The sequence below is a fragment of the Xiphias gladius genome, chromosome 23, assembly GCF_016859285.1.
Source record: "Xiphias gladius isolate SHS-SW01 ecotype Sanya breed wild chromosome 23, ASM1685928v1, whole genome shotgun sequence".
NCBI classification, from domain to species: Eukaryota; Metazoa; Chordata; class Actinopteri; order Istiophoriformes; family Xiphiidae; genus Xiphias; species Xiphias gladius.
This window is the reverse complement of record NC_053422.1, coordinates 24,166,908-24,190,469: the sequence shown is the minus strand read 5'-3', so window position 1 is coordinate 24,190,469 and position 23,562 is coordinate 24,166,908. Positions and strand designations below refer to the sequence as shown.

Here is a 23,562-nt window from a genome sequence, read left to right as displayed (position 1 = left end):
GATTGTTTGATTTCTGATTTCTCTCCTTTAAGGAGTCTTGAGTGTTCCGCTGGGATAATTACAGGCCTGGTCAATATTTAATTCTAATCCATTAATGGACTGGAATTGGGTTTGTAGAGAGATTCATTTGCATTTCGGTTATGCATTATTACAAACTCAAAGCGAAATACAATTATGAAAAAATTCCAATTTCTTTGTTATTCTATGTACTATTGTGTCTGCCTCATTTTCCGTCTTCCCTTTTTTTTTCTGCTTACCATATGGTGCTTCATCGGTTTTTATGTGCGCGGGTTTTGAGACTAATTAAAAGCCTTAGCAGACAATGCACCAAACAGGTCTTGAGGTGTTGAAAGTAAATTAGAATTATTTACATTTTTTTTTCAATACAATACAAAAGACACAAAGTAAGCAAAACAACAAAAAATTATCAAAAATAATGGCTGGTGATGGGGGATGATGATGATGATGATGTTTTCCTCTTGGTCAGGAGCAAGAAAGCGACAAGGTGACCTTCAGCATGTAGACCGGGATCAGCCGCCGCATAGTCCTTTCCAAGATTAAGGATTAACAAACCCTTTATTGCATTTTCAGTCTTTAGTGTAAATGAACCAATTCTATTATCGACAAATTCCAGTGCAGACAAAAAAACAAAATCAAAAAACAGCTCCTAACAGTTGGAAGACTTTGCCAAATGCATTATACCAAATTCCTGCAAGAAAGAACTGACACAGACACACACCCCAGCAAGTCTGTCCGCCATGACACTTCTCCCCCACCATTCCGGTCAGATCGCCCCCGTCCAGCGGGCCTCCTCTGATCTCAGACAGCACTTTCCTATCAACGCCCTGTCATCTCACAACGTGGCATCCTCCCCTTTGAGGGTGCGGGAGCGTCGCTGCGGTGGCTCAGATGTGAAACTCTAGCTTTCATCATCCTGTTTCGGGCAAGGAGGAGAGGAGCGGGAGATAAAGGCGGAACTAGTCTGTCGACAGGTGTGTGAAAAGGAGCGCTGCTGGGGCGACTGGGGAACATCAGAGACCAGTTTAGAAGGCTTCACGAAGTCCCTCTGAAGAGAGGGTGTGATAGGCTCACTGGCAGCAAAGCGACTATCAACATGTGCACAAATCGGGAGTTAGCAGTGTGACATTCCTCCCAAGGCGTTGTGATACTCAAATCTTAAGTATGCTTGTTATTGTCCTCATCATCTAAAAAGGCCTAAAATCAACCAGCGATCAGTAACGAGGGATGATTGTTTCTCCGTCATGAATTGCAGTTAATCACAAGCATCAGTCTGCAAAGAGCTCGCAGAGGTCAAGTGACACAACATTATCCCCTGGGCGCAGCACTTTCAGGAAAATGATCTACAACACCAAAAAAATCAGCACATTCAGATGCAAAACGCGGCATTCCAAACGGTCAGGCTCTTCCCTTGAGGGCCCAGACATTTGCAGAGATTAGTGAAGGTAAAGGTCATTAACCGGCAGCAGCAGGGTTTGCTGTCGCCAGGTCGCCTGGTCTTTGGACAGCGTGTCTGTGGTTTGAGGACGAGGGCGGTCGAGAGGCTGCCCTCACTGCCCTCTTGTGGCGAATGACGTGAGCTTCGCCCAGCTCCATCAGGCTACCTTGCAGCGGGCCTTCGGTGGATCTCAGCGTGTGTGCTGTGTGCGTCCTGTGTGTCACGTGGAGGACATGACAAGGAAGGCGAGGGTAGAGGCACGTAGCCGCAGGGAACTAAGGAGAGGTTTCTGTACCTGATGAGCTGTAGTTTGATGGCTGACATCTTTATGTGAAATATGAAGCTATACACATAATGCTGAACTATTCCTTAAAAATGACAATCCTAACGTTTAAGATATGTTCACATGAGAGTCCCGTCATCAACACAGCATGAGACTGAGGCCAGCCTTTCCTCTTTGTGCCTGGCTGGCACACGCTGGCGGCATGTGTGTGGCTCGGGCGGCGCTCGGGCACAGATTCGATGGCTCGCTGCAGGCTTCAGTTTCGGACCGAAAACCCTTTTGCGTTTGCCATCAAGCGTCTCCCGGCTGAGACCTTCGCTCTTCACATAAGCGGCTGGTATGGTCATCCCCTCTTCATGGATCTTACAGCTCTCTGCCTGGCTGTAGACTGCAACAGCACAAAACAAAGATATGACTCATGATTTTGCACAACAAGAAAAAAGAAGAAAAAATCTACTAGTAACAGTGAAGGACAGGAGGTCAGAGGTCAGGTCTATTTTCTTATTTTTCAGTTTTTAAACCCGTCTGTGTTCAAGACAAGTCCAAACAGCCACATTGTGCTCACTCCGTCTCTGAAATAGAAATACGGGCCATTAAGTTGACAAAGTACAACACCTGACTGCCAAAAATAAGAAGAAAGCTTTGATGCTTTCTCAGCGCAAACTGAGAGTAAATATATGGCATAGAAAGACAAACAGGAACGAGTTCAAATATAACCATAAAATCAGGTCCTTACTTGTTATTGGCCGTCCTGGGTCCAGTAGGACTGCACGTTAACATGGGCCAGGGACACGTGCACATTTCTCTCCAGACTGCCCGGCAGGATTCTGATTTCAGACGCCGGCAGGAGTGAGCAAACCATCGTTTTCAGAAAGAGGAAAGCACCCGAGCAGCTGGGAAGATGATATTTAAATTGCTCTCTCTCCCAAAGAGAAGCAAAGGCCTGAATAAGACAATCTGAATAAGACCGTTGACAAAATGTCTCCATTCCTTCCAGTTTTACTTCAGCTGGACTCCTCGTTCTCTTTATCCGGTGTACTCACCATCCAACACGCTGCTTCCCTGTAGCTGTTGCTGCTCGCAGCAGAATGCAATGGCTCTTTTACCAACAAAGACGGTTGTGAATTCATTTCTGATCACTATATTCACAGCCGGTCAAGTTCCACAACGAGTAACGTCACTACACAGGATACTAGTCTTCATCATGTCTTTCATAAACACAACGAGTCTGACTATTTTAAAGGATAAAACCTGCGCTGTTCTAAAGTGGGAGTGATCTGCGTTGCTGTATTTAAAGCCGAAACTCAACACAGTTTTAAAAATGAACATCAAACGCTGCACACAGCTGCTCACTCTGCCCATCGGCTCTTCCACGAGATAATAACTGTATCAATGGCCATATCGAGGACACTGCCTGACATTCAGAATGCCTTAAATCCACACAGAGACAAAAGGGATGATCCACTTCCTCTGAAATTACTTTTCAACTCATAACAGCAAACAGCGAACACTTCTCCGCACAGCCATTAAAAACTGGAACAAATGTAAGTCTGCAGCAGACCTCTAGTGCACAATGTTACCTAACGACAACCTGCTCTAATTTGCTACACCCCGCAGCCAATTGGGGGTTTTCAAAGTAAGAATCCAATAATGGATGCCTGTATTTTATTTCCCATTAGCGCTGCTTCCTACGGCTATTCCCAAACTTTCCATTTTTGCCCTAAAAGTATGTAAAATTGGGTAAAAGATATGCGCAGATGTTGTGATCACTCTACATGTAGTTATGTAAACCTGTGGATTGTTTAGTTCTGCCAAATAGAGACTGGGCTGTGGTTTGCCTGGTGTTAAACAACAACAACGACATTAGCAACATATCCATGGCAACAGGAGACCCTGAAAAACATGAGCCCCGGTGAAGAAAAGAGAAGGATGACTGTGTCCACAATCAGCTCCTCGCACTTTCTCTTATTATTCCCTACACTTCGCTTCATAGTGAACGATAAACCGAGATTGAAGTTATCATTTTGCTCCACTGACTAGAAAGAGATTTTGGATACAGTCAAAGACATGTAATCCTGTTTTGAATGAAGCCCAACACAGGCCCCTTAGGCACTGGTTGTTTAATCGTGTAATTATCATGTAAGGGGACAAGTCCACCTATTCACAGTCTCTTTGAGGGACTAACAAGCTTAACTAGTTCTGTGTAGTTCGACTCACGCTCGGCCCACAGCCCGAGGGCTCTCAAAGCACGCCTGAAGTTAAAAACCTTAGGCACCAGACCGAGGATTTCCTCTGTGGCTCTGTAGCCTATGAACACAGCATGCACACAAAGATTAATACAGAAAGAGTCACGGCAAGAACAGGGCAAAGCGCAAACAAACAAACCGGTACGGCTACAGCTGTCAGCTAATACAGCAGGACCTCCGAGCAGCTGCGTACTTTAATCTGGTGCTTTACCACTGAGACTCGTGACGCAGGGTTTGTCCATGTTCTTCTTGGCAAAGACCAAGTCAATCAAGATTAATTAAAGAAACACAAAAACAATGATTAAGGCACATGCAAAAAAAAAAAAAGAAATTGAGGATACTGCAGACAGTTGAGTTTTTAGTCGTTTCTCTTGACAAATGACCTCAATTCCGAACGCCTCTTCAATGGACAAAAATACTGTCAGTCACTTGTACTGGGGAGAAAAATGATCTTTGACTCGTATAAATGACCTATATGACCGACCCGTATGTCTTTGGCCTCCTCCTGGGCCTTCAGCCTCCCACAGAAGGAGGTGAAGAAGTCCTTTCTCTCCAGAAATCCAGGTCCCACGCGAAGGGCATCAATAGCAGCACCTGTCAAAGCAACACAGATTCATAAGAGAGGAGAGTCCACGCTTCAACAGACCCTCATCTTCTCCGTCTACTCTGAGAGACGGTAACATATACTGACCTGCGGCGAATCCACAAAGTTTACTCGCATATTTTAAATCACATGCGCCGCTGTAAAATACAAGTTGCCTCAGTCCTAACGTGCTCTTACAGTTGAAGAAAGAATCTCTCGATTTCCTTTTGAGTGAGCCGAATGGAAGGACCTTGCCTCCGACGTTCTCGGTCGCAGATTCGGGTACGTTCTAAAATCAAAAAGCAATACAATGAAATTGTATTATCAATGCAATGTCATTTTTTTCAGTGTCATATTTGGAGACACTTTTTGAGACAGCAGTACAGATAAAAAGGATTTAACCAACAGTTTGTTGCCATTTCTATGCACATTTCTTTGAGCCACTCCTTCTAGAGTGACTCCAGTTTTTTAAAACATAAAGAGCATTTTCAAATATGGCAAAGCACGCCACGGTCCTTTTCACCTGTGGTCTACCACTGGCATGAACGTCACCCACTGAGGATGTTGTCGTTAACTGATTCCCTCTTCTCACAGTAAAAACCAGCCCAGGTAAGAGGTCTCAGTACTAAAAAATCATCGTTTTTCAGTTCTACATTATCCAGGCTATACTAATTAAACAAGGAGGAAATAATGAAATAGAAAAAGATGTGTCTTAACTGTGCTGCAGCTCAAAGTCGTCCTCAAACACACCATATATGAACTCAGACTTTGGATAAGTTTTCAGGTCCGGATCAGGTCAGTCTCTTCGGGCAGATCCTCACTGACAGGCCCAGTATTCCCATACCGCTTTGGTATGACTGCGGATGGTGGAGCCCGGCTCTTCATGGGTCCATAGAGGGATATTTACGTGTTGGTCCACTATTCATAAAAAAATTGTGAAACAAAGAGTATATACAGCACATAAAACCTTAGTAGGAAAGAGAGGGTTTAAGTGTGTTACATATACGATGACTTAAGCCTATCACTGTGCTCAGAAAGCTGAAATAAACGGTGTCAACCACGTACATCGCTCCCATCGTAAGGCAGGTATCAACACCAATCCAAAACACCTATAAAATCACAAGTTAAGCTTCAGCAGATTCAACAAGACGTGTTAACTGCTCATTTACCTGTTTGACCTTAGCTAAGTCTCTGAGTAAACAAGTAGCGAGATTGATATTGTCACACTTTCTAATAATAAAATGCATAGATGTTATTTTGATTCTACGTTATTTGATTCTACATGTTCTATATTTGTAAAATATATGAATAAATATTAATCTATTATATTTAAAAGGATACTATAAAATGTTTTCGAAAGACAAACTATATCTGCTTTAAATATATTTAGTGTAAAAAGGGATGATTTTCAAAGACATTCATACCAAAAGATTTCAATCCAAAATCCAGAAGAAGCACATTTATACCTGTGGTTTAGTCTAAACTCAGTTGCTGTATAAATCACCTGCCAGATGTTTTCAAGTTTAAGCTAAACTGTCTGCACAGCTGGTTTTTAAGAAAAAAAAAAAAATCCTAATTGTAACTCCGGTTTCCAAAACATTTTTAAGCAATTGCTTAAGGTGTAGGTGTCACATCTGCCTCATTTTCAAGACCAGAGAGAGGATACTGGATTATCTGACAAACTGAAGGAGTTATTTCACATCAACCTTGTATTAAGTAATGCACAGCCACTTTAATGTCAGTCAGCTGACGCTATAAAAAACAGCATACAAAGCAAAAAAAAAACAAAAAAAAAAAGAGAGAAAATATGGCCCAATTTCAAGGCAATTGGACTTAGAAATTGACTTGATTTTAATTTTTTATATTTGTAATTTTCAAGCAGTTGCTCGGAAAAATTGGACTTTGTACTGCCAAGAAAATAATCTTTAGTTTTCTCAAAATAATTAAGCCGTTAACGGACGAAAACAACTTTGTTATCCTGAGATAATTCAACTGTTAACTTGTAATTTGATATAACAGGATGATCACAATTAATACAACGCTGCTAACCAGTAAAATAGTAAGGAAGCTGCTCTTGGCTAGAACCAGAAAAGGTAGATCCAAACTATATTATTTTCCTCATTCCTATTTCCTCACTCTGACTGGATGTATGAAGTGACTCCCAGATAACTAGAGAAAATTGAAAATGTGGCAAAGACCACTGTTTTTAAAAAAAAAAAAAATGTAATGTACTTCCTTGGGTTGTCTTGAAATAAACATTGCAATAGTTTGTCAGTGTTTTTCCTGTGCCCCAAGAAGAATCACAGATCTCCAAAGCTGATATAGATTTGAGTTGAGTGGTGATCCAGTGACCAGAGCCAGTGCAATAACACAAACTCTAAGGATACACCTCTACTTGATTAATATGATTAACGCATCTGTGGTGTATGATTTTGAGATCATTTCCCCCAAACCATCCAAATGTATGCTATTATATGAAATCAAATGGGCATTTCTAAGAGAGTCGAAGCCAAGGTTAGTTATTGTTGTGATAATCTCCATTCAACCAATAAACCTTTGTAATATGAAGATGTGTAACAACTTTACTATGCAGTATCGCAAATTGGATTTCTTAGACTTCGGAAGAGGAGGAGCATCAGTGCTTTTCAGGTTTTTAGTCCACTGTCTCCCTCTCCGTCTTGGGTAGTCGGATTGCATACGGCTGTCCTGACCCCAGGATCAGAAAGTAGGGCTCATACAAGATGTCCATGGGGGACTGTTGTTTTCTGTTTTGTTTAATTGCGTGATTTATTACATTTATTTATTTATTATACAGTGTTGTTCTGTTTTTTTCTCTATACATTTGTTTTCTGTAATAAAGGTGTATTTTGCACTGAACAGCCACCAGACAGAGTCCAAATACTGTCGTAAGAACAATGTTGGTCACTTGATTCAAGTAAAAAATGTGTGTGTGTGAATGTTACTTATTATAATCTTATTATATGGTGTTTAGTTTATCTCAATACCAGCACCCATAAAAACCAGGCTCGAGATACGGTCGCACAGAACAGTATCTGCCAGCAGAAAACCCTCCTCCCGAGGCTAATTAAACACCAGATTACTGTTACCATCTCATGACTGCTTTCCAGTCATTTAGTGATGTCTCTGTTGGACATAAATACATGTAAGCATTGTCAAAAACGAAATGCGGCCCAACACATAACAGCTGACGAATCCATTTTATCTATCAATTTCTTAAACACTTACTGAAGACTCAATCAGTCAAGACTCCGTAGTCCCAAACTATAATGCTTTCAATGTCAACATTTTGAGAATACACTTTCTCACTTAATTTCCAAGAATTGTTGAGTTTTGTGTTTCTCTTTGTGTACTGACTAAACAAATTAAATACAGCATGTTAGTGAGCTTTAGAGTTGCTGGTAAGCCTAATTTTTCATTTGGGTTTAGAGCCAGACTAGCTGTTTCTCCCTGTTTTCAGTTTCTATGCTATACTCTTCTCAGCTCCCTCTTGGAAAGATAGCAAAGCAGAAGCATTTTTTCCCCCCAAAATGCTGAATTATTCATTTCACAGTCCACATTTATAGCATTCACCATCAGTACAAGAGTGCAATGCCGAGTGCATTTTGAAAGCAAAGTGCCTCACAAATTCCGACCAGTATCTTTAAACCTGGATTTTCTATCCATTTTGGGGGCTGATCAAAAAGCTAACGCAACACTGATATATTAACACCTTATAAGGTTGACATGGCAAACGTGTTAGCAAACAGTTGCTTACTGACACATCCAGCAGATATGCAGCAGCATTAGCAGGCATTTGGGGTTGTGCCTGGTCTGGCCTCCTGACTAATGCAAGTCCAATATTAACCCTCCTTCTAGCTCAGTTTTGGTCCCCACTAACTCCTGAGTGAGGTATGTATAGTGGGTCTATCCTAGCCTTTTTGTTGAAAACAACCGCCTGCTGTGGCTGGGAATGGAGTTGATGAGAGCGGTAAGAGTGAACTGAGCCAAAAGAGCTACATTATGTTGTGGGCCATATGCCAAAACAATAAGCTGAAAGATGCTAGAACGCTCAGTGGAGCTGAGGGAACAAACTGGGAGATAACTCTTTTTGAGATTGTAACTACAAACAACAACCTTAACAATAAACACAGTCATCTTTGCCAACATATAATATAAAAATATTGCTTATTGCATTACTCCATTATGTAACAGTAAATGCATAAAGGTTAGTTGCATTAACAAAACAGTGCTGTTGTTAGAGTGTTACCATATCAAGAGTGTGGTTGACATGACATCATGATAGCAGTATGGATAGTTGTAATCCGTGTTGAGAGGTAGCCGTTGGGCTTTCATTCGGCTTTTCATTGGTCTCATTCGACCAATTATAAGACATTCAGTGCCAAAGAAATACTTGATGTTATGTGTGTTCCCACCATGATTTGGGGTAAATTATGTGCCAGAATATTTGTATCTAAATAAAGCTGAAATAAAATTACGTCTCAGTTCACATGTGCAGGTGTGTGCATGAAAACACTTCTCTCTCAGTAATCAAGAGAATGTATGCCCACAAAGACACACTTGGAGTTCAGAGGCCACTTCAAACAAGGTTCTTGAATTCAGATGAGCTTGCTGGCGAAAAGCAATACAGGCACACATACAATTTGCAATTTAAACGATGCCTTTTGTCGAGTACCATGTGATCTTTCCTTTTGTCGGTTACATTTGTTCACTCCATCCATCCATCCAATCCCTTCATATGAGTATTTGTCAGTCTTACGTGATAAATGTGTTGTGCATTTAAATAAATAGATGGATAGATAGTAGATACATAGATAAATAGATGGGATGCAACTGAACTAAAGACGTGAACTGAACTGATGGATTGATGACCTTGAACTAGGGCAGCAGGAAATTTATCAGGTTTGTTGACTTCGAACATGTCATGTCTATCTTTCTGTCTCTCCCTCATATGATCTGTTGTCATAACTACTATACAGCTTGTTGCTATGCCATCTGGTTTCCGTGGTGATGCTTGATACGGGATAACCTCGCACTGGATGACCTTCCTTTTCTGACTGTGGGTCTATCATTGCATGTGTGTGTCCTGGTTAGTGAGTTGTGTGTCTGTTTGGGAGTCTGCATGAGGCTCGCTATCTCTTCAATGTGTGTGTGTGTGTGTGTGTGTGTGTGTGTGTGTGTGTGTGTGTGTGTGTGTGTGGTAGCTTGCATTTTATTGTGTGTATGTGTGTATGTATTAGTGTATATTGTGACTGTGTGTGTATCTTAAGTTGGGCATGCTGGTATGTCCATGGTGTGTGTGTAGTATGACAGGTCCAGTGCAGGATTCGCACAGGCTGTCTGTGAAAACATGGACAGAGGAGGAGAGCGACCGAGCTGACAGCACACTCAGCAGGTAAACACACGTGCACACACACACACACACACACACACACACACACACACACACACACACACACACACACACACACTCAAACACACACAGACACACTTTCATGATCGTAAATTTGGGGATGGTATCTGTACTTAAACTGACTTAGCTGACTTGTTCAGGACTATATTGGATACTGGTGTATTGTATTCTACTGCTGCTGTAGGAAAATACATGTAACTTTGAAACCAAATAAATGAACACATCTTTTTACATGTTAAGATTATAGTATTGTGTTGTTTTTTTAATGTTGACAAAGATACATATTTCTTCATACATACTGTATAATTTATATTTTGTATTTAAAGCCGCACCAATCAAAATTTTTATATCTCGAGAAATATAGAGAAATATCAACTGACTTTGCAACTTTCCATCAGGTCTACAGGACGTCTGAGCGTCTTTCAGCTTAATGTGTTGGTTTTATGGCCTGCAACATTATTGTTTAGATTCAGTCTCACATCTCTCATCGAACCCCGCAGCCAAAAGCAGCTGTTTTTCAGTGAAGAAGCTCAGATAAACCCATGGTGTATTACCTGCCCAGTACCAGATAGACAAAGTTATCAACGCGCTAATGATGATAGTGGAGAATATAGGAGCTAACAAGCCAGATATTTTCCTCAGGGACGGGCGGTAACTAAAACAGAACTAAAAGAAGTGAATATTAGACTTACTGTATATTTGCCAGGTGTTTAGAAAACCCCAGTCCAAATGAATGCTAATATTAATGATTGTCTACTTAATGTGTAAATATACTAAGTGTTTGGTAATATGTCAGGGCTTAGATAATGTCACTGTTTTGTTTACAGCTTGTTGCAGTGCTTCAAGTTGCCAAAAAAATAATGGAGGTATAATAGTAAATATCTTCAGCATTATAGTTACCTTGTCAAGAATATGCTGTTCATACTCGCTGCTTCTCTGGCAGCTCTGTTCAATCCCAGTTTTACTTTTTATAATCCGAGGAAGAATTTGAGTGCCCTCCTCTGTGAATGAGTTTAGAGCTGTTGTTGTAGATGGTAGTCACTGAATTTTTCTTTTAAATATCTGTGGTATGTGCATGTGTAGAGGACAGTCAATGTTTGACGACACTTCCTCAGAGCTACAGAGAATGGCGGCCATCGACAGGAGAGATATTAATTCCCAGAACTCTTTTCGTGGACGAGGTGCTCTCTCAAGGTATGACAGCTGGGCATTAACTTAATATTCAAAAGTATTTATTCACATCCATTTATTGCCATAAGAATGATTGTGTTAACTAGGTGCCCTCTGTTATGAATTTTTTTGGATCTTACAAAAAAAATATAATGATCAATAGTAGAATACATAGATTATACTGTACAGATCTTGGGTGTTAAAGTGCTTCTTGTCTGTCTACTTCTCTTCAGGATAGTTAGTATGGTGATGACTTTGAGAGAATGGGCTCAGAAGAGTCTGGCTGAAGAGACAGAGCGACCAGATTCCTTCTTGGAACGTTTCCGAGGCCCTGCCCACATGGACATACAGGCCCCACCCAGCAGATTTAGCCACAGCCACACTGGCTCCGATGCAGATAACGAAATCAGACGTACCAGACGCACGTAAACCACCAAAAACTCAGACAAAATGCACACATATTAAAATGTCATCTGACACTTGCATATAAATCTCTTTGTCTTTCTGTCTTTTTGTCTCTGTCTGTCAGGAAAAGGAAGTGTAATGTTGTGGTCTTATCCCAATCTGATGATGCATATTACCATTGGCTGATGGTGATTGGTGCTGCAGTTTTTTATAACTGGACCATACAAGTTGTCAGGTTAGTAACTAGTACTGTGACTAACAGTACTAGTGGCAGTTCTAGTACTACCTCTTACACCACTATGGATCCCATACGTCTACCACCGATACTACTACTACTATTACTACAGTGACTACTACAGCTCCAACACTGTAGTAAGAAAAAATGGCAAAAATGTGAATGTGATGTCACCTATGCAGTATTACTCTCTGAATGTTCAGAAATGTGGCATAGATTTACCACTCGCCATGTTTACTGGTTTTTAGAGCCAGGAATTCAATAATTGCTTCTGGGAGGCCCTGCTGGCGCAAGTGGGAAAGCTGAGTAACCTGCCAGTTAAGTAGACATGTCACCAAAACATGCTTATTTTTAAAGCTGCACTAATCAATAATTTTATATCAGCAATGGATATAAATGACACTACGTACATGTAAAGTGAAAGGGGTTGCTCATAGTGATAAACCCACAGAGAATTATAACCAGCTCTGAAGTTAACCCCAGCTCTAAGGAGCATTTTATTGTCTTTCAGCTCATTGTTTTGGTTTTATGGCCCAAAACTTCATTGTTTTGGTTCACCTTGGTTCTGTCAACTCTCATCAGCTTCATTTCCAGCTGCAGAAGGCAGTAGTTTTCAGCAAAAAAAGCTTAGATAAATCCACTGCATGCTACCTGCCCATCACCAAATGGCAGACAAAGTTAGCTACTAACTAGCTACTGAACATTGTGGAGTAGTTAGCTGCTAAAGAGCCAAACATACTTCTCAAGGGTTGGTGGAGACCGAAACAGAACAAAAGGAGCATGAATTTCATACTTAAATTTGCCATGTGTCTAGAAGCATGACTCAAAATGAATACTCTGTATCTGCTGGATGTGTAAGTAGGAAACTTTTACATTTGCCCAATGTCAATGTTGTGTTTACATGACCCCCAAGTGGTAAAAAATACCTAGCAGGGCTGGTTAATGGAACACATATTTTCAAAAGTGCCAGCAGTAACAAATTATCAGTTGACATGTCCAGTTTCCTTGTACTTCAGTTCTCGTGACTGCCAACTACACAAATCACTGGAGAGGGATGTAGTTATCTGCTTCCTCTGATACACATGGTGTTGCTAGCCACATAAACTTCAGCAGCTTTTTTGTGGGAAAAAATCTTTGACTTGTATATGAAAAGGACATTGGACTTTCTAGTCCAGGAGCTTTGACATTATCTAAAGCCTTCGGCAATAGGGTTAAACTCTTTTTAAAGATACTACTATTGGTACAGCAACTGCTATTACGACAACAACATCAAGTGCTACCTCTACTACTTTGTCAATTTTTAAAAATTCACTGGCCAAAGGGGGACACTGTTTTTGCTCAAGAGAATATTTATTGCTGGTGCTTAATCAATTGTTCGGTACAGCATGTTGCTTCATTTTTCTTCATCTGCTAGAGAGTCTTTGTATCTGTTTCTGTAGGGCCTGTTTTGATGAGCTCCAGATGCGGAATGTGTTAGTGTGGCTGGTGCTGGACTATGTCTGTGATGGAGTCTATATCCTGGATATTGCTGTTCGCCTCCACACAGGTGCTGAAAAAATGAAATCAGGGAAAGGAAACTCAAATTTCCATTACCACATGAAAATATTTGATAGGAAAATTTAACCTGAATCTTTGCTTTAACTAACACATTTGCTATTTGAGACACCAACATTCATTCATTTATCTGTGTTTATATTGTATGGGAAGGTTTCTTGGATCAAGGCTTGATGGTGAAAGATGTGCGGCGCATGAGAGAAACCTACATTCGGACCTTACAGTGCAAACTTGACCTCTGCTCCATCCTTCCAACTGACCTCCTGTACCTGGCTGTTGGAATCAGCTACACTCCTCTTCTCCGATTCAACCGTCTCCTGCGTCTGCCACGTCTGTTTGAATTCTTTGAACGTACAGAAACTCGAACAGGCTACCCCAACGCCTTCCGTATTTGGAAACTGGTTCTGTACATCCTGGTGATTATCCACTGGAATGCCTGTGGATACTACAGCTTCTCCAAGGTCCTGGGCCTGGGCTCCGATTCTTGGGTTTACCCCAATGCCTCAGACCCAGAGTTTGGCTCCCTGACCAGGAGTTACATTTACTGTCTGTACTGGTCAACCCTGACGCTGACCACTATTGGAGAGACACCACCTCCTGTTAGAGATGAAGAATATCTGTTCTTGATATTTGACTTTCTGGTAAGTCTATAACAATGGTCTTGTATGTCCATGAAAGTCAGATTCTGGTTGTTTAAGTCCATCAAAGCAGCTAATACTGTTTGTTCTAATTTCTGTTCTAGGTTGGTGTCCTGATTTTTGCCTCCATCGTGGGAAATGTTGGATCCATGATCTCCAATATGAATGCCACAAGAACAACCTTTCAGAGCCGTGTTGATGCACTGAAACACTATATGCACTTCAGACATGTCAGCAAAGTGCTTGAGCAGCGCGTCATTCGCTGGTTTGACTACCTCTGGACCAATCAGAAGACAATAGATGAACAGGAAGTGCTGAGGAGCCTGCCCAATAAACTGAGAGCAGAGATTGCTATTAATGTTCACCTGGACACATTGAAGAAGGTAAAGACAAATATGACCTAGCCTCAATCTCTTCTACACTTGTCATGTTATTTGAATGCAGAGTATGTTTTTGTATATATTATTATCAAATTTACATATTTTAATTACTTTATGCTACATAAAGACATCAATCTAAAGGTATAGTCATACTACCCTTCCATCTGATGAAACTTCCCCACACACAGCGCCATAAAAGGAATGAATGTCACATTTCTGATGCAGGTAATGAATAAATAATGTTCAGAGGGATCACAAACTATAAAGAGTGTCTGAGAGCAGCGTTACAGTTTGCAGACTGATTTGAAAAATGTACCAAACATGGTATATACACCTTGTCAGTGTTTCTATTGGCTGATCAAGCACATCTGCTTAGAAAAAGTTTAACAGAGGTAAACTCTGACCTGTGAGTCCACTGGAGCTGGCTGGAGATCACAGCAAAACAGGAAATACATGCCTTAATTTGTCCATCATTGGGGCTTCAATAGGGGGCCGCAGTAAAAGTAAAAGAAACACTGAGCCAATATGGAAGGATAATGTGACCATAATTTAAGTTGCCAGAATTGCTGCTCATGCTCATATTTATGTCTGTCCCCTGTGTCTGGGCATAGGTTCGTATTTTCCAGGACTGTGAAGCAGGCCTCTTGGTAGAGTTGGTGTTAAAACTTCGACCACAGGTCTTTAGTCCTGGTGACTACATCTGTAGAAAGGTCAGTTATACTGCTTCTGTTGCTGTAAGTACTGTTCCAGTACACTTACTGTCATGTCTGTATTGAGTTTTTCATGGGGTATGCAGACACTGTAGTCCATATATTCCAGTTAAAGCTGGTCAGTCAGCACACGCACTGAAAAATGTTCCCCTGCTTCCTACTCGGGGGGGCCCATAATTCAAATGCATTACTGTTTTTCTCTGGTTTCACTGGGGCAACTGCTTGCATGAACGACACAACATTATTATCTTGGCTGCTGGTGACTTTTAATGTTTTTGTTGGTTTTTTTTGTCTTTATTAAATATTAGACAGTAGGACAACGACAGTAAAAGAGGGGGGGTGACATGCAAAAAAGGTCCCCAGCCCGACTCAATAACAAGATCATCATCCATTAGGCCACCAGGACACCCTTGTTTTCTTTTAGACACGTACATATTACACCTTACGTTCAAAAAGTCATGTGCCACTTTTGTAAAGGTTGTGTAAGGTCAATTTTCTGTGATGTGTGTCCATTACATCAAAACTGCTGCACAGCCTTGAACCTCAAATTTGGATGAGGACCTTTCCTTTTTTTCCACATTTCAACATTTTAACAGTAGTTCTGTTATTAAAATTTTACCAGTGTGAGAAACTAAAAAAATTTTAGCTAAATGTGTGCTTGAATGGCAATACGGTGTTCTGATTTTGTACTGTAAAGCTATTCTTTGAGGTTCAACTCACCAGTAAAATATCTAGCAATATCTACCGTACATGAGTTCATATAGAGGCCAAGAGTGGCCGTGGTTTAGTTCATTAAAAGTTCATTATAGTTAAGTCAAAGTTAAAAGTACTGACATAAATATTGTTATGTCCTCCTTTACTAATGATATACAACAGTATCCACTTTCCCTACCGACTGTATAGATTCTGTCTTTTTTTTTTCCAAGGGAGATGTGGGTAAGGAGATGTACATAATCAAAGATGGCCGCCTAGCGGTTGTGGGCGAGGATGGAGTCACCCAGTTAGCTGTTCTAACTGCAGGGAGCTGCTTCGGTGAAATCAGTATCCTGAACATCAGCGGCAGCAAGATGGGTAACAGACGCACAGCTAATATTCGGAGTCTGGGATACTCAGACCTGTTCTGCCTCTCCAAACAAGATCTCATGGAGGCACTTCACGAGTTCCCCCATGCCAGGGCCCAGCTGGAGCAGAGGGGGCGGGACATCCTGCAGAAGGAGGGGCTTCTGGAGGAGGTGAACGTGTCTGCAGGGGAGGAGCTCGAGGAGAAAATGGTGAGGCTGGAAACCAGTCTGGATCGGCTACAGGTCAGTACAATTAGTTCACTACTACTGCTGCTGCTGGTACTGTCGCTACGTTTCACAAAGCCATTGCTATAATCATAATAACTAATGATAACGTTGTTTTCAGACGGGCCTGGCCCGTCTGCAGAGTGAGTTCAGCTCTTCCCAGCTGCGACTGAAACAGCGAATCACAGCCCTCGAACACAACATCACCACAGTAGCCACAGGCAGCGGCTTCCTGTCAGACGCCGACGGCAACGAGAGCGTCTCTGGCGGTGATGATGTGCGCAGTGAAATCAACATCCGGCTCTGATGGACGTACTCCAGCTATGGAAATATACAGAAATAGCACACAGCATCTTTATTGTCACAAAATTCGTGGTGTGTTACTTTTATTCATTCCTATAAATTGAAATACAAAAGAAAATACCATAAATCTCTCATTTTGTTTGATATTGATTGACCAGTATTGGACAGAAATGCATTGTATTTTATTTTGAAGCTACCTTATTGTGTGTTTGTGTGCTTCAGTGTGTGTGTGTGTGTGTGTGTGTGTGTGTGTGTGTGTGTGTGTGTGTGTGTGTTTTTAACTTTTTAAAACATTCTGCGTCTTGTATTTACAAGAATAGTAATAAACTTTATGTGTATAGCACCTTTCATGATTAAAATGCAGCTCAAAGTACTTAAAAACATTGCAACGTGCATCTTAGAAAAACATTTACAGATAAACAAATTCAAAGGTTCCAGACAGATAATTAAAAAACAATAAAACATCAACTCACACAGTAAAACGATCACCAGTACTAAGACCTTGAGAAAGTTTTACTCAGGAATAGAGTAATGGCTTGCACACGTTAACCAATACACTGCTACTGACACATTATTAGGTAAAATAAATAAAAATGATTTAACTTGACTTGTGCCTGAACAGGCGTCCTCAGTTATGTCATAATCCACTAGGGGATCTCTACCTGCCTGCTATGAGAACTGATGGAGACATTCAGTTAAACCAAAGCCTCTTTAACTTCTCAACTCTAGACCAGTGGATTGGTCTGTTTATCTACGGGAACATCTTACGCTACCTGATCGATATTGTCATCAGATCCAAGGGGAATAAAACTTGTGCTCATGCACTCGATGTCGCTCATTTTCTGCTTCAAAGTATCACAAAGCAAATAAAGCTTTTTTGATTTTAAATGAACAATTTGACATTTTGGGAAAGTCAAACTGCCAAAATTTGAAACTATAACTCTAAGAGCATTTCTGTCACAGGTTTGGTGTTGTCTGTAATGTTGTCCTTTTAAACTCTGTCCAGCTGTTTCCCTTTCTTTTCACAACTCATCTACTCTAATTGAAAAGAATAATGTAGAGAATGTTTTACTTTTGTGTTGACAAGAGTACTGACTACTGGTGATTATATACCTTCTGAAGTGAAGAAGATTTTAAAAAATGGAAGCAGTTTCTTCTTTGAAAAACTCTCCTTACTCTGAAAATGTCACTATTTCATAGAGAAAAAATCCCTTTACTTCATCATATGTGAACAGCTTTATTATTAAAATACTATTAAAAACTGTGTTAACCCTAACGCTGACCCTTTATTGTAAACATGATAAATAGACTTGTTCGAACACAACTGCATTATAACTGTGAAAGGCTGTGTGCATGTGTTTGTATATACTATGTTAATAACCATGTCAGACGACTATGTCAGCAAGTCACTACGACCAAAGTCCAACACCACATGACTGGGAGATTTCAGGAAGTGACTTTTAAGGAACCTGTGGAGACTGTGAGAAATCACTGTATAAAAAGGTAGAAACACATTATTTGGTTCTCTGTAGCTTCCCCTGTGCTCTATTTACTTTTACTCTCACTTCTTTCTTTTCTTGATCCTTTCTCTCCTTTGGTCCCACTCCGCTCCCCCTTTTGCTCTGTTTCTTTTCTTGCGTCCAATTTTTATTTTCCTTTCTCAGAGGACTGTCTGGCTTTCACCCCCTCCTTCTCTTTCTTTTTGTCTTTTATCTCTGATCAAAGGCCTGATCATTATATAATAGACCCAGAAAGATCCCAACAGAAAACATTCCTTCTCTCATTTGTCACTCTGGGTCTTTGAGTTTGGTCTCATCAGTTATCTTATCTGAGTTTGTGGACATTTTGTGTTTGGATGTAAATGTATGCACAAATGTGTGCGCATGTTACTGTGTGTTTCAGACATGGAGATCAGCTTTGTGTTGCTGTGTGTGACGCTGGTAGCCAGTGTGACACCAATGGCTGCTGCAGCAGAGGTATCACCGAGTTTTATTGCACTTTTCATTTTGAATAAACTAAATCTGATAAACACTGTTTTAGATAGATAAAAAAGATAATATATTTTGCATATATATTTTTTCTTTTTAAAATCTTCATTGATGTCCTACACAGTGAACATGCATACAACAAACAATAAAAAAGGGAAAAGAGTCAATTAATTGTAAAACAATTAACAAAGAGACACTGTGTAAGAACAATATTATACCAATAAATTGATGGACATACATTAAAGCAAAGGTAAATACTGACTATCTTTCAGACAAATGCTTGAAAAAACAGTGTCAAAATCAGCCATTAGAGTTCAAAACGTAGGTGAAGTCTAAACTCCCAGATATTGCTCCATAATCCCATATTCAGGGTCCTACAAGACCAGACCAGAACAGGATACATTTCTTTACTGTTCCCCAGCACGGACTTACAGTCATACAACGCATATAGCAGAGTAATTCAAGATGTTGCTTGTGAACGGACGTTACACACTGAGCAAGAGGGAGATCAAAAACTATGCTTCCCCAAGCAACAACACCTGTTTCTAGTTTCTTCAGTCTCCACGCATGCAATACTCATACACCACCTAGTGCTTGGATATATAAATGTACATAAATACATGACAGCATGATCAAGCGTGCTGCCTGTAGCTTTTATGGTCTCCCTCCTGAATGCTTTTCCTTCTCAATTCCTTTTTTTTTTTTTTTTGGAAAAACAAAAAAACTCCAGTATATTCCCTTCTGAAAAGTATTTGCACTTCTATTTATGTATTGTAGCCGGGTATTATAGAGAGCCTCCTTTTGGCCACCCACCAGCGTCCCTGGCTCTGGAGTGTCTATGTCTTCACTGTTGGACTTCCCATCATTCTCTTCATTAGCTTCATGTGGCCTGACAAGGTACAGTAGGCTTGTGTGTGATGTGTGTGTGTGTGTGTGTGTGTGTGTGTGTGTGTGTGTGTGTGTGTGTGTGTGTGTGTGTGTGTGTGTGTGTGTGTGTGTGTGTGTGTGTGTGTGCACAGCCACAAAAAGACCAATTGTGTGTTTGTTTGTGTGTAGCGGTTCGGGCCTCCTGATCAACAGTATTACTACAAGAAGTCTGATGATGCTCAACCAGATGATCCTGAGTCCTCGCAGCAGACACAGTCACTGGATACCAAAGGTGATGTTTTATTTTTAGACTATCACAAGGAGGTACAAAATCAGTCGTATCCTATTTGTGGTAGTAATGATGAGGATAAAGACGGCAGTAACGGTATTACTTACTCAGCACCACTCTTCTCTTCTCTTCTTTGCGCAGGAAAGGCCGATAAAGCCGTAACCAGGAGGAGAGACGCTCAGAGCAAGCAGGGGAAGTCTGACTTAGACGCCTGAAGTCGGGTCTCAACAGACAATGTGGAGGTGATAATGAGTGATAATGTGATAATGTTGATTCTGAAGGCACAAAAGCTCATTTGGAAGTATTAATGTTTCACAGAGAGGCTGAAAGTAGCAGGCAGCATCTGACATTTAATTAACATATTGGTGCAGATATCAAGCATTAACTGGTCTCTGAAACACATTATGCATGATGGAAGTGAACAGGTTTAAGTGTGGGCAGTTCTTTGTATAAATAACCTATCACCACATTCTGAGAAATGTTCCGGTACTACGTTATCGAGACAAACCATGGAATCCAGTCACAGTTACAGCACTGGTCCAAGTGAGATGTCTGGTAAAGATGGTAAAGTCATACACCATCTTGCAAAAATACTTGAATACTTTTGCCCTATTTGGTTAGAACTAATGTGTTTTAGCATCTGTAGCTGAAATGTCAGGTCGACTTTCTCACGTTGTATTTGCTGCTTTGCCAAATGTGTAAATATGAAGACCTTTTGGGAAAGTGCTGATTTAATTGCCACAGCTCTTTTAATAAAATATGAATAAATATGGCTGCTGGCAGTCTGTTGAACCTTTGCTGCCTGAATGCATGAATGTCAGTGAATTCAACTCTAGTTGTAGTGGGTTGAGAAGGTCAGTGACACAGTGGGTGACAAAAACTGATTTTGAATGCTTTTGTCTATGTGTGTGTGTGTGTGTGTGTGTGTGTGTGTGTGTGTGTGTGTGTGTGTGTGTGTGTGTGTGTGTGTGTGTGTGTGTGTGTGTGTGTGTGTGTGTGTGTGTGTGTGTGTGTGTGTGTGTGTGTGCACAGCCACAAAAAGACCAATTGTGTGTTTGTTTGTGTGTAGCGGTTCGGGCCTCCTGATCAACAGTATTACTACAAGAAGTCTGATGATGCTCAACCAGATGATCCTGAGTCCTCGCAGCAGACACAGTCACTGGATACCAAAGGTGATGTTTTATTTTTAGACTATCACAAGGAGGTACAAAATCAGTCGTATCCTATTTGTGGTAGTAATGATGAGGATAAAGACGGCAGTAACGGTATTACTTACTCAGCACCACTCTTCTCTTCTCTTCTTTGCGCAGGAAAGGCCGATAAAGCCGTAACCAGGAGGAGAGACGCTCAGAGCAAGCAGGGGAAGTCTGACTTAGACGCCTGAAGTCGGGTCTCGACAGACAATGTGGAGGTGATAATGAGTGATAATGTGATAATGTTGATTCTGAAGGCACAAAAGCTCATTTGGAAGTATTAACGTTTCACAGAGAGGCTGAAAGTAGCAGGCAGCATCTGACATTTAATTAACATATTGGTGCAGATATCAAGCATTAACTGGTCTCTGAAACACATTATGCATGATGGAAGTGAACAGGCTAAGTATGGGCAGTTCTTTGTATAAATAACCTATCACCACATTGTGAGAAATGTTCCGGTACTACGTTATCGCGACAAACCATGGAATCCAGTCACAGTTACAGCACTGGTCCAAGTGAGATGTCTGGTAAAGATGGTAAAGTCATACACCATCTTGCAAAAATACTTGAATACTTTTGCCCTATTTGGTTAGAACTAATGTGTTTTAGCATCTGTAGCTGAAATGTCAGGTCGACTTTCTCACGTTGTATTTGCTGCTTTGCCAAATGTGTAAATATGAAGACCTTTTGGGAAAGTGCTGATTTAATTGCCACAGCTCTTTTAATAAAATATGAATAAATATGGCTGCTGGCAGTCTGTTGAACCTTTGCTGCCTGAATGCATGAATGTCAGTGAATTCAACTCTAGTTGTAGTGGGTTGAGAAGGTCAGTGACACAGTGGGTGACAAAAACTGATTTTGAATGCTTTTGTCTATGTGTGTGTGTGTGTGTGTGTGTGTGTGTGTGTGTGTGTGTGTGTGTGTGTGTGTGTGTGTGTGTGTGTGTGTGTGTGTGTGTGTGTGTGTGTGTGTGTGTGTGTGTTTAGGATCATCGGTCAGGTCAAGGCCCCCAGGAGAGGAAGCCCTGCCAGCTCACGTGAGGATGCTGAGTAATCATATCTTTGGCCAATCGTACTGATTGATTGGATAAAACTAAACAGTTTTGAATACAACAAAGACTCAGGACTAACTAATTAAATATATTGCATTATGGCATTGCTTCACTAGAATTATCAGTCTAGTCAGGTTTCAAGGATTTATTAAGCTGAAATAAGAATTTCCAGCCGGGTATATTACACTATTTTAGTGGAATGTTATTCAGTCTTTTTTTGGCTAATAAAAAACTTTTGACACAAAAGGATTTTGTTTTTATCATTAATGGGTTCAGGATCTGATAGTGACCCCCACATATACATCATATACTACATCTCTGCACTATTTAAGTAGGATTTGTTTATTCTTGTCCTTATTGATTGTAACTGATTTGGATGTTATCCTGGCATAACTTATACGACACATCTGGAGTCATCATATTTTGTTAAAGGAATATTTCAGTATTTGGGGAAATCCATATTTTTGCTTTTCTTATCACATAAAACCTGCAGTTACATTTTCTAAAACCGTGTCCACATTGCTGCTAAAACCAGTCTTCCTTTCCTAGACGGAAAACTCGTGTCTTCTCCATTTTGACTAATCAGTAACAGCCACATTATTCACTCCAGTTACCTTGTGATTCTTGGAGATAAAATATCTCCTTTTGCTCTGCCTCTTCCTGCGCTGCTCAGAGCTGACCTTCAGTGGGATTAAGCTACTAACAGGATTTATTTGAAATGGAACAGTACAGCTCATCAACTAGAAGGACAATCAGTAGAGTGCAGACCTCTGCCAAGGAAAGTGTCAAACAACATACACCAGACTTTAGATAAAAAAATTCAAATTCATAGTAAATGATCCAGATCTGCCTCAAAATGTAATGGGTTCTTACTTGGCCCACGCCCCATTCCTCCAACAAATTTGGTGGAAAACGGTTCAGTACATTTTGCACAATGCTGCTGACAAAAAAACAGACGTGGATGAAAACATGTCCTCCTTAGTGGAGGTAATAAAATGACTAAACGACTTTTTATTGATAGCGAGATGGGTGGGCATGCAGTTATAGGAAAATTCAAAGAGCTGGCAAGTGGAGAACATAACAGAGTGGTGAAAAAAGAGAGGACAAGACAGATGGCAGAACACAGACAGAAGGAGAGAGATTTGGGGATGTTGAGCAACATCCCCAAATCTGCACGCTGCACTTTTGGCATTGTCTCCTCTGATCAAAATCTGTTTGTAGAGGAATGTGGTTAGAGCATTTTTCACATGACATTCTGTTAACATGGCAAAGTAATACTTCTGTTCTATTACATAGGACCAAAACACAAGTTTTCCCAAAAGTGCAGCCAGTTTTGGCCAGTGCGCATCTGTTCTAGACACTCCCTACATATTTTTTATATTTTATGACTGTAGAGAATCAGGTATTTTGTCAGTTTCTGGTTCTCCTTGGCCACACCTTGGTTCTGCCCCAGGTGTGGGTAAAATCTAACATACTGTTGGGGAAAAAATC

General features: G+C 40.7%; 2 protein-coding genes across 2 annotated transcripts; both read left to right on the top strand.

The window, feature by feature from the left end:
- Positions 1-9,892: 9,892 nt before the first annotated feature.
- LOC120785435 (cyclic nucleotide-gated cation channel-like) lies at positions 9,893-16,807 on the top strand. The gene is made up of 10 exons (XM_040120154.1): positions 9,893-9,981; positions 11,083-11,193; positions 11,403-11,594; positions 11,699-11,809; positions 13,249-13,355; positions 13,517-14,004; positions 14,106-14,384; positions 14,993-15,091; positions 16,018-16,395; positions 16,499-16,807. Exons 1-10 carry the CDS (start codon positions 9,893-9,895, stop codon positions 16,682-16,684), a joined length of 2,040 nt encoding a protein of 679 aa, XP_039976088.1. The 3' UTR covers positions 16,685-16,807.
- A 1,299-nt stretch (positions 16,808-18,106) lies between these two features.
- LOC120785610 (calnexin-like) lies at positions 18,107-22,297 on the top strand. The gene is made up of 6 exons (XM_040120457.1): positions 18,107-18,183; positions 18,583-18,656; positions 19,446-19,565; positions 19,725-19,827; positions 19,966-20,066; positions 22,007-22,297. Exons 2-5 carry the CDS (start codon positions 18,585-18,587, stop codon positions 20,037-20,039), a joined length of 369 nt encoding a protein of 122 aa, XP_039976391.1. The 5' UTR covers positions 18,107-18,183; positions 18,583-18,584; the 3' UTR covers positions 20,040-20,066; positions 22,007-22,297.
- Positions 22,298-23,562: the final 1,265 nt, after the last annotated feature.

Coding starts and splice junctions, on each gene's coding strand:
- LOC120785610 (XM_040120457.1), top strand. CDS start 18,585: ATGGAGATCAGCTTTGTGTTGCTGTGTGTGACGCTGGTAGCCAGTGTG. Junction 18,657..19,445: donor CAATGGCTGCTGCAGCAGAG/GTATCACCGAGT, acceptor TATGTATTGTAG/CCGGGTATTATAGAGAGCCT. Junction 19,828..19,965: donor ACAGTCACTGGATACCAAAG/GTGATGTTTTAT, acceptor TTCTTTGCGCAG/GAAAGGCCGATAAAGCCGTA.
- LOC120785435 (XM_040120154.1), top strand. CDS start 9,893: ATGACAGGTCCAGTGCAGGATTCGCACAGGCTGTCTGTGAAAACATGG. Junction 11,810..13,248: donor TGGACCATACAAGTTGTCAG/GTTAGTAACTAG, acceptor CTGTTTCTGTAG/GGCCTGTTTTGATGAGCTCC. Junction 13,356..13,516: donor TGCTGTTCGCCTCCACACAG/GTGCTGAAAAAA, acceptor TTGTATGGGAAG/GTTTCTTGGATCAAGGCTTG.